Raw genomic sequence first — 11582 nt, 5'->3', positions numbered from 1 at the left:
TTTTGACTCGGGGATAAATATTGGTCAGGACACCAGGGAGAACTCCCGTGCTCGTCAGACTCATGGGCGAGGGCAGACGGGGCCTGAGTTTAACGTCAGATCCAAAACACAGCACCCCTGACAGTGCAGCACTCCCTCAGTACTGACCCTCCGACGGCGCTCCCTCAGTACTGACCCTCCGAAAGTGCGGCGCTCCCTCAGTACTGACCCTCCGACAGTGCGGCGCTCCCTCAGTACTGACCCTCCGACAGCGCTGCGCTCTCTCAGTACTGACCCTCCAACAGCGCGGCGCTCTCTCAGTACTGACCCTCCGACAGCGCGGCGCTCTCTCAGTACTGACCCTCCGACAGTGCAGCACTCCCTCAGTACTGACCCTCCGACAGCGCTGCGCTCTCTCAGTACTGACCCTCCGACAGCGCGGCGCTCTCTCAGTACTGAACCTCCGACAGTGCAGCACTCCCTCAGTACTGACCCTCCGACAGCGCTGCGCTCTCTCAGTACTGACCCTCCGACAGCGCGGCGCTCTCTCAGTACTGACCCTCCGACAGCGCGGCGCTCCCTCAGTACTGACCCTCCGACAGTGCGGCACTCTCAGTACTGACCCTCAGACAGTGTGGCGCTCCCTCAGTACTGACCCTCTGACAATACAGCACTCCCTCAGTACTGACCCTCCGACAATACAGCACTCCCTCAGTACTGACCCTCTGACAATACAGCACTCCCTCAGTACTGACCCTCCGACAGCGCTGCGCTCTCTCAGTACTGACCCTCCGACAGCGCGGCGCTCTCTCAGTACTGACCCTCCGACAGCGCGGCGCTCTCTCAGTACTGACCCTCCGACAGCGCGGCGCTCCCTCAGTACTGACCCTCCGACAGCGCTGCGCTCTCTCAGTACTGACCCTCCGACAGCGCGGCGCTCCCTCAGTACTGACCCTCCGACAGTGCGGCACTCTCAGTACTGACCCTCAGACAGTGTGGCGCTGCCTCAGTACTGACCCTCCGACAGTGTGGCGCTCCCTCAGTACTGACCCTCTGACAATACAGCACTCCCTCAGTACTGACCCTCTGACAATACAGCACTCCCTCAGTACTGACCCTCTGACAATACAGCACTCCCTCAGTACTGACCCTCAGACAGTGTGGCGCTCCCTCAGTACTGACCCTCTGACAATACAGCACTCCCTCAGTATTGCCCCTGTGAATGATGGGCTCCTTTAGTACTGCCCTTTCACAATGCCGCACTCTGCCTTTCAGTGTTTACTATAGGTAACGTGCAGCATTTGGCAGGATAGACTCTAGTTTTGTTGATCTGTGTAAAAAGTCTCCATGTTTTCTGATTCCAAGGGTTGAAGAATAAGACAGAGGCATCTGCAGAGCAAGCAAAAGAAAAAAACAGAGTTTGCTAAAATTATCCCTTGTGCCAGGCAATAGTGGGAAGTGATATAAACAGAGAGTGAGGCTCTTGTGGGGGGAGGGGAATGAGAAGTTTCAGCTCTCTTTCCGTTTTTAAATGAGGAATAAAACATGAAGAACTGAGAATTGAAAAGTGAAATTAACATCATAATATTTGAAATGGCTGACTGGAGTTACCCAATACAGAAACACTTGCATTTCCATAGCGCCTTACACAATCTCATGATGTCCCAAAGTGCTTTAAACAATACAGACCTTTTGGAAGTGCAGTCACTGATATAGAAAACAGGGCAGCCAATGTGTGCACAGCAAGATCCCACAAACAACAATGAGATAGTGATCATGTCATTTATTTTTTGAAAAGTGATATTGGCTGAGGGATAAATACTGACCAGGACACCAGGGAGAACGCCCCACTCTTCAAAATACATCTGTTACATCCACCTGACAGGACAGACAGGGTCTCAGTTTAACATCTCTGATAGTGCTGCACTCCATCAGTACTGACCCTCCAACAGTGCTGCACTCCCTCAGTACAGATCCTGTGACAGTGCTGCACTCCCTCAGTACAGATCCTGTGACAGTGCTGCACTCCCTCAGTACAGATCCTGTGACAGTGCTGCACTCCCTCAGTACAGATCCTGTGACAGTGCTGCACTCCCTCACTACTGTCCCTGTGGCAGTGCAGCACTCCCTCAGTACAGATCCTGTGACAGTGCTGCACTCCCTCGGTACTGTCGCTGTGGCAGCGCAGCACTCCCTCAGTATTGCATGGGGCGTGTCAGTCTGGATTTGGTGCTCAAGTCTCTGGAGGGGGGCTCGAACCCATAACCTCCTAGTCCAGAAGCAAGTGTGCTACCCACTGCACCACAGCTGACAGTAGGAGGCTATTGTGTTGCAAATGATCACCAGAAAGCTCACTTCAGCATCTGTATTTAACATGTTAAAAGGAAAAGTGATCCTAGAGAGGCAGACATCAGTTTTGCCACCCATCATATCCTCGTGTTCATCGTCTTTCCACCCTCCCCCTGTAATTTCCTCCAGTGTTACATTCCCAGTCTCACCAGTCCTAAGTGAAGACAAGGGAGCACGTAGTGCTAAGAAGGAAGATTAGGAGAAATCCTTTTACTGGGAGAGTTGTCGGGATTGGGAACACGCAACCTGAAAAGGTGGCGAAAGCGGATTCCATAAATAATTTTAAAAGGGAGATGAGGAACTTACAGGGTTATGGACAAAAACCTGGCAATGTGGGACTAAGTATAACTGCTCTTTCAAAAAGCCAGCACAGGTACAAAGGGCTGACTGGCCTCCTCCTGCGCTGGAAGATTCTCTTATTCTATAAGTACTCCCGGAACCTGTGAACTGTACGACTTCCGTCGTGAAAATTGGCATGTTATCTCTTTCCCCCACCACGATGCTGGACTCCGGAACTTGCTCCCTAAATCTCTCTGACTTGCTACGTCTCATCCCCCACTTCTATCACCTTTTTCTCCCCCTGTTCTCGGGATGTGTGGGTCACTAGCAAGGCCAGCATTTATTGCCCATCCCGAATGCCCCAAAGTTTGTTACAACTGAGGTGTCTCACTAGGTCACTGCAAAGGGCAGTTAAGAGTCAACTACATTATTGTGAGTCTAGAGTCGGGTAAAGGCCAGACCAGGCAAGGACGGCAGATTTCTTTCTCTAAACGGCTTGAGTGAACCTGTTGGTTTTATTATTGAAAATTTGATTAACTGATAACTATTTCTAGATTTTTATTTTGAAACTGAATCCCAATTCTCTAAACTCCCTCAGTGAGATCTGAAATCACGTTCTCTGGAATATTACCCCAAACATCACAATAATTTACCTCCTGAAAATCATCCTTGTGGACCACAGTTATTTAGCTCCTTCGCCCTCTTACTGCAGGTTCTCCACCACAGCCTCTACAGAAGGTGCCTCGAGGCTATGCAGCTACCTGAAAAATGGCACAGAGTGTTCACTGCTGGACTGGCATTAGTTACTTGGGCCCAGCCCCACAGGCTTTAGAAGCTGCCAGACTTTGGGAATTCAATTACTTGTTCCTGCGCCATTACAACGTTGGCTTTGAAAGAGTTGCATAGATTGTACAGTATAGATGCTGACTATTCAGTCCAACTGGTCTATACTGTACACGAGTCTCACAAACACACGCAACTTGTCAGCAGCTGTCGCACGGCAACGATTTGGAACACTGGCTAATTCTCCCCCCCCCCCACACACCCACCCAGACCAGGAGTACTGAGGCCTGATCTTTATCCCGGTTGGAAAGCAGATAATTTCGTGGAGACCTGGAATGGATAAGAAAGAACTTGCATTTCTATAGCCCCTTTCACAACCTCAGGACATCCCAAAGCGCTTTACAGTCCATGAAGTACCAATGAAGTGTAGTCGCTGTTGCAATGCAAGAAGCACGGCAGCCATTTGTGCACAGCAAGATCCCACAAACTGCCCATTGGTAATGACCAGACCATCTGTTTTAGTGATGTTGGTTGAGGGATAAATATTGGAGGTTTTGAAGCGCATTAAGGTGGATAAATCCCCAGGGCCTGACCAGGTGTATCCTAGGATGCTATGGGAAGCAAGGGAGGAGATTGCTGGGGCTCTGGCAGAGATTTTTTTATCATCGTTAGCCAGGGTGAGGTACCAGAAGACTGGAGGATAGGTAATGCTGTGCCTTTATTTAAGAAGGGCAGCAGGGATAACCAGGGAACTACAGGCTGGTGAGCCTTACATCAGTGGTGGGAAAGTTATTGGAAGGGATTCTGAGAGACAGGATTTATATGCATTTGGAAAGGCAAGGTCTGATTAGGGATAGTCAGCATGGCTTTGTGTTTGGGAAATCATGTCTCACAAATTTTTCGAGGAGGTGACCAACAGGATTGACGAGGGTGGGGCGATGGATGTTGTCTACGTGGACTTTAGCAAGGCCTTTGACAAGGTCCTGCATGGTAGGCTGGTCCAGAAGGTTCGAACACATGGGATCCAGGGTGAGCTAGCAAATTGGATACAAAATTGGCTTGGTGACAGGAGGCAAAGGGTGGCAGTGGAGGGTTGTTTTTCAGATTGGAGGCCGGTGACCAGTGATGTGCCGCAGGGATCGGTGCTGGGCCCTCTGTTGTTTGTCATATATATTAATGACTTGGATGTGAATGTAAGGGGCATGATTAGTAAGTTTGCAGATGACACCAAAATTGGTGGAATAGTGGACAGTGAAGAAGGTTGTCTAAGGTTACAACAGGATATAGATCAACTGGGAAAGTGGGCAAGGGATTGGCAAATGGAATTTAATGCAGACAAAGTGTGAAGTGATGCATTTTAGGAAGTTAAACCAGGGCAGGACATATACAGTGAATGGCAGGGCCCTGGGGAGTGTTCTTGAGCAGAGAGACCTTGGGATGCAAGTACATAGTTCCCTGAAAGTGGCAACACAGGTAGACAGGGTGGTGAAGAAAGCGTATGGCATGCTTGCCTTCATCAGCCGAGGCATTGAGTACAAGAGTTGGGACGTCATGTTACAGTTGTACATAACGTTGGTTAGGCCGCACTTGGAGTACTGTGTGCAGTTCTGGTTGCCGCACTACAGGAAAGATGTGATTAAGCTAGAGAGGGTGCAGAAAAGATTCACAAGGATGTTGCCTGGTTTGGAGGGCTTGAGTTATAAAGAGAGATTGGATAGGCTGTTTTCCCTGGAGCGAAGGAGACTGAGAGGGGACATGATAGAGGTATATAAAATTATGAGAGGCATAGATAGGGTAGATAACCAGAGTCTGTTTCCCATGGTAGGGGTAACTAAAACTAGAGGGCATAGATTTAAGGTGAGAGGGAGGAGGTTTAAAGGGATAAATGTTTCACACAAAGAATAGTGGGTGTCTGGAATGAGCTGCCTGAGGAGGTGGTGGAGGCAGGAACAGTAGCAACATTTAAGAGGCATCTGGATGGGTACTTGAATGAGCAAGGCATAGAGGGATATAAAATTAATGTAGGCAGGTGGGATTAGTATAGATAGACATTATGGTCGGCATGGAAGCGGTAGGCCGAAGGGCCTGTTTCTATGCTCTATGACTCTATGACACTGGGGAGAACCATGCAGCTCTGAAGTGTCACACATGAAGACGGGTCACTTGTGTGAAGTAATGGCGAGTGCTCATGCAGCTATACCTCAAAGTGAATTGTGGGGGTGGGGTACAAAGGGGGCGAATTTAGGGGTGGTTTACCCACACTGAAGTTTCCAGTCTCCGCAGTGACACAATGAGCCTGTTGGTGGTGCTGTTGAGTGGAGGTGGACCTGCCCACACTGCCATCTAGAGACTATTGGTGTTCCTGCAGTGGAATTTAGATTCCACTTCGGGAACTGCTCAGTGTGCAGGAAGTATTAAATTCATCAAATAAGAACAGAAAGTGCTGGAAATACTCAACAGGTCTGGCAGCATCTGTGAGAGAGAAACAAGAGTTAACATTTCAGGTGTGAGACGTCAGATTTCCAGCATCTGCTTTTATTTTAGTGTTAAATTCAAAGTAAGTTCAAGGAAAAACCATGGGGCAGCAATTTACAGGGAAAGCAAAAGGATATGGAAGCACTGGAGAATGTGCAGAAAAGATTAAACAGGGATGTTACTAGAACTGGGAGGTTATACCAAATCAGGAATGACTAAACAGGCTGGGGCTCTCTCCTCTGGGGTGATGGGGACGGGTGACCAGATTGAGGTCTGTAAAATTATGAAGGGGTTCAACTTGAGAACAAAAGGGACAGAAATATAAAAACCAATAAAAGAAAACAACTTTCATTCATTGCATCTAACCGTAGGATGTCCCAAAGCACTTCAGTCATTTAAGTACTTCTGAAGTGTAGTCACTGTTGTAGAAAAGGCAGCAGCCAATTGGTGCACAGCAAGCTCCCACACACAGCAATGTGATATTGACCAGTTGTTCTGTGTTTGTGATGTTGGATGAGAGATAAACATTGACTAGGCCACCAGGGAGAACTCCCCTGTTCTCCTTTGTATAGCGGCCATGTGATCTTTTATGTCCACCAGAGAGGGCAGACGTGTCCTCAGATTAATGTCACATCCAAAACATGGCACCTCTGACAGAGCAGCACTCCTTCAGTACTGCAAATGGGAGTGTGCGCTCAAGTCTCTGGGGCGGGGACTTGAACCCACAACCTTCTGAGAAGTGAAAGCACTACCCACTGAGCCGCGACTGTCGGCCTTTCTAGAGGGATTCTTCTCCTGCTGAGGCAGCTTGTTACATCAGGGGAGAAAGTAAACTCAGTTGTGAGTTAGTTGAGCTGCTGCTGTTGGCCTCAGGTAGGGTGGGAGGACAGAAATTTCAACCAGGACTCCCCGCTCTCCAGCGACCCGTGCTGGAAAGTCTACCTGCATGGTGGGGATAGGACTGCACTCATCTGTCCAATTGCCTGCCTACACTCCCTATCCAGACATGGTGGAGTGCTTGGAACTGCCTTTCAAAAGAGAAAGGGGAAAATAACATGGTAAGCCTATCTCTGTATAACCCTCTGTAAAACCCTCTGTAAAACACGGAGTCGTCACACGAGTCCATCACACAATTGCCAATCATTTCTCAACAACCTTGACAGTTAAAATCAGTTTTATTTGTTAACAAGGGTACACAGAGAGGTGCAAGAAACTGCCAACAAGTGACGTCCACAAAACGAAATAAATCTAAGCACAGTACAAAAATACAGCTCTTGAGGAGACGGAGCAAACAGGAGCGAGTAAGTTCCCAGAACAAACTGTCACAACTCGGGACAGGACAAATAAAACGTGACTACAATGAACAGCAACATTTAAAGACCGTCAGGCAGTCCCTGACATTGTTAAAAAGCTTTTTACATTCATAATCTCCTTCAGTATAAACCACCTTTGCTCTGCTCACACTACCCCACAACCCCCTCCCCAGTTCACCCCAAAAAACAAGGGGAACACAATCCTGTTCTCAGTTTCCCCACCAGAGACAAAAGCATTATGGACAAAGAATCCCAGCACATTAACTGAGGAACATCCAGTGGAAATGTATCATTTTTTAAAAATTTGCAGAGAACCAAAAGTTTCAAGGGATATTACTGTACAACCACCTCCTCCCAGCAGGCACACCGGCATCTGTCAAAGTGGATAATAAATGGCAACGGGCTCTTTGACCCTGGAGGGCATCGTGGCCAAGCCACACTATGTCCTCACGCCCAATCACTGCGTGCGTGCACAAGGGTCACTGGTTCAGTCAATCAGCAGTGCCCCCACCCCTCACTCTATCATCCTGAGCGGAGTGGGGAAGGGGTGCGGTGCAAAGAGAGGAATAACAGAGCAGTTCAGCATCCATTGCAAATCAAAACCCCCCAAAACTCTTAGGATTCTGTAGTTCATCCCCCACATTAGAGAGGGAATGTTCCTGGTAATGCACATCAGAAATCAACTTGAACCCCCCCCCCCCCGGACTGTATTCCACCCAGAAATCCAGCACAGCAAAAGCAGCCAACATAATCAATAAACTCAATGCACAGGCATGAATTATAGGAAATAAAGGCTGATGTTCCGAGGCCAACATCTGCTCCTGTAAAAGGCACTTTAGGTGAGACGTGAATTTACAACATAGCGCAAGACATTGTACAAAATTAAAATAAACCGTCTGGCGTTGGAATTCTTGGCCAGAGGTTCTTCTTTCAAAATAAAAACAGTTTGCTTTACAGGTAACACCAAATAAATTGTCCAACATCAGGGATTGCAATTGGCTGATGCGGTGTTTGCCCATGTATTCCAGGGCAAACACTTACCATCTCCAGCTGCAGTCACTTCAGACAAGGGGAAATCGCAGGTTGCCAGTGGCATCTAGTGGCAGGAAGGCAACACTACTTTGCATCCCATCATTCCCCTCGCTGGGTACAAGTTTCAGTATTAATCAACAATGTTAGGTTGGTACTTTGACAATGTGAAGTCAGAAAGATATATTTTGTTTCAAAAAAAAGTTTATCTTTTTGGTAAAATAACTGGGAAAATCTCTGGGGTGCAAGTGCCATCTGCACTGCTGTTCAACATTAAAGACCTCTCAAATCCCTTTACAGCCAATGAAGTATTTGTAATGTAGGAAACGCAGCAGCCAATTTACACACAGCAAGCTCCCACAAACAGCCATGTGATAATTTACATCACTAAAAAAGATTAAGGGATGAATATTGGCCCAGGCCACCAGGGAGAACTCCCCTGCTCTTCTTCAAATAGCAAAGTGGGATCTTTTACATCCACCCGAGGGGGCAGACGGGACCTCAGTTTAACGGCTCATCTGAAGGGCAGCACCTTCGACAGTGCAGCACTACCTCAGTACTGGCCCTGTGAGTGTCAGCCTAGATCATGTGCTCAAGTCTCTGGAGAGGAGCTATGAATCCACAACCTACTGACTCAGAGAGTTCTACCTACTGAGGCACAGCTGACACCTGCAGATCAATGGGAACTGGGATTCAAACCTTTAGTGTGACATTTAAGATTCGATAGGGTGTAGACAGCCTGGACACTCTGCTGTATGGGTTAGTGATGTGGGAGCACTCTACTGCTGTTCTAACCAGTGAATATTGAAAGGGACTCCCCTTGCATTAAAGAACAGACTCACATTGATAGAGGGAACTTGAGGAGAAAGAAGGAAATTTCAGCTGATTAACCAACATTTTTCTTGAAAAGCAAATTTCTGATTCAGCAACTGCTTCAAGCAAGTGTAGTAATAAATACCCAGTTATTAGCATGTACAAATACAGAATTCCGAAATGCTTCAACAATAGAGAAAGGAAATCAAATCAAGATATACACAAAAACGTTCGGCACCAGGAACTGCCACCTGACTTGGACTGACTCAAACCATCAGATAATATTTATGACAAACTAAATCATCACACTCAGGAAAGTTACACCCTGGAATTTGCCACTAAGAGTCAAACAGCCTTCATTTTGGAGCTGATATTTCAATAAATCTACAAAACTGTTCCGTCAAGAAACAGAAAAAACTTTTTTTTAGCCATGATTTAGTTCGATTTTGGTCATAAGCAGAAATATAACAAAACAAAAAAAAAATCAATCTTTGGATATTGTTTTTTTCTTTATTAAAAGAAAGTATCTTTGAAGAGAAACAAGGTGGACTTCAACGAACACTTTAATCTTCTGTGGAATGCATGGAAGAAAGCATGTTTGCGGATGATGCAGTCATTTAAACTGAAATCCAGTGCAAAGATTTCATTTTAGAGTGTGAACTGTCTGCATCCACATGACAAGCAACTCAGTAAAGTTGACAGCACAGCACTCAAATTTCATTCATAAATCCTTCTTGCACCGTGCATGGTTTGTACCAAGCGCATTACACTCTTGCACGTGTTAGATTGAGGCAGAGTCTCAACCCCCTACACTCACCTTCCCCTCCACCCTCCCACCATCACTTCCCCTTGGGATCATCACTCCTGTTCAAGAACTGATTACAAATCACACTTCAAACTCGCTTCCCACTTCAGTCGTCAATAAATAAATCATTTTAATTAGTTAATAGGTCACTCGCTACCAGACAAGCTCCAAAATAGGCACAAGGCAAAGGAGGGCCTGGATTGGACATCAAACATTCACTAGGGTCTCAGCCCAGGGGAGCACTGGCCTCCCTCGAAAATCACGCCCACTGGTTAACACAGGACGACTCCAAACCTCGATATTCCCGTCTCTCCACAGTTAACCTGCTCTCCGCACCGTAAAAAATTGGAAGTGTCTGTTCTGTAAATATTGGGATGTTTGATCCTTCAGCTGCGAAATATTGCAGACTCCAGACTCTCTCTCTCTCTGCAGCAGAGGGAGGCCAGTTTCCCCTCTTCACCCTTCGAGGCGCTGTATCTCAGGTCGTCTCTCCACTTCTCCCTGAGACTCCGAGCGAGCGCGCGTATACTCACTGGCTGGACCCCCAGTCTGGCGCCGAGCATTCAGTCTCCATATCTTAACGGCCAAGTATGAGTTGACCATGTAGACGGCTGCAGCCAGGAAACCAAACACCTGGGGGGAGGGGTGATAACAGAAGAAAGATTAAGGACCAATCTCTCAAAGCGAAAATGCACAGTTCAAGAAGTAAATGAACATGACTTGCATTTATATAACACTTTTCATAGTCAAAGGATGTCCCAAAACCATTTACAGCCAATGAAGTACTTTTTCTGATGTGCAGTCACTGTAAAGTAGAAAATGTAGCAACCAATTTTCACACAGCAAGCTGCCACAAACAGCAATCTGATGATGACCAGATAATCTGTTTTAGTGATGTCCATTGAGGGATAAATTGGTCACGACACTGGGGAGAACTCCCCTGTGGCTCTTAGAAATAGTGCTGTGGGATCTTTTACATCCACCTAAGAGGCAGATGGGGCCTCAGTTTAATGACTTGACCGAAAGACGGCGCTTCTGACAGTGCAGCACTCCCTCAATACTGCACTGGAAGTGTCAGTCTGGATTACGTGCTCAGGTCCCCTGGTGGCAAAAGTGCTCAGCTGACACCAACAGAAGCAACATCCTGTAGCTTCCTTCCCCTTCACAACAATACTTAGAAATAGAACCAAATGTCATCTCAATGAGTTGATTTGAGGGCTCCCCAAAAAGACACTAGTCAATCAGATGGAAACTTTGGGTCAAGTGATGAGGGACTTCAGTTATGCGGTGATACTGGAGAAACTGGGATTGTTTTCCTTAGAGCAGAGAAGGTTAAGGGGAGATTTAATAGAGGTGTTCAAAATCATGAAGGGTTTTGATAGAGTAAATAAGGAGAAACTATTTCCAGAGGCAGGAGAGTCAGTAACCAGTGGGACCAGGGATCAAGCGATATGGGGAGAAAGCGGGAATAGGGTACTGAGTTACATAATCAGTCATGATCTTTTTTGAATGGCGGAGCAGGCCCGAATGGCCTACTCCTGCTCTTATTTTCTATGTTTCTATGGGACACAGATTTAAGATAATTGGCAAAAGAACCAGAGGGGGAGATGAGGAGAATTTTTTTTTTTTAAGCACAGTGAGTTGTTGTGATCTGGAATGTGCTGCCTGAAAGGGCAGCGGAAGCAGATTCAATAGTAACTTTCAAAAGGGAACTGGATGTATACTGGAAGGGGAGAAATGTGCAGGGCTATGGAGGA

The 11582-nt window shown here is 47.0% G+C and overlaps 1 protein-coding gene across 1 annotated transcript in view; it reads right to left on the bottom strand.

The window, feature by feature from the left end:
• Positions 1-7021: 7021 nt before the first annotated feature.
• Positions 7022-11582, bottom strand: part of cmtm4 (CKLF-like MARVEL transmembrane domain containing 4) — an 87485-nt gene continuing 82924 nt past the window's right edge. Inside the window, exon 4 of the mRNA XM_068049064.1 lies at positions 7022-10458. Within this exon, the coding sequence (XP_067905165.1) occupies positions 10282-10458 (177 nt within the window). The 3' untranslated portion in view covers positions 7022-10281. The remainder of the gene's footprint in view (positions 10459-11582) is intronic.

Source organism: Heterodontus francisci, chromosome 17, assembly GCF_036365525.1.
Source record: "Heterodontus francisci isolate sHetFra1 chromosome 17, sHetFra1.hap1, whole genome shotgun sequence".
Classification (NCBI taxonomy): Eukaryota; Metazoa; Chordata; class Chondrichthyes; order Heterodontiformes; family Heterodontidae; genus Heterodontus; species Heterodontus francisci.
The sequence above is the reverse complement of the archived record's forward strand: the minus strand, read 5'-3'. Positions and strand labels throughout refer to the sequence as shown.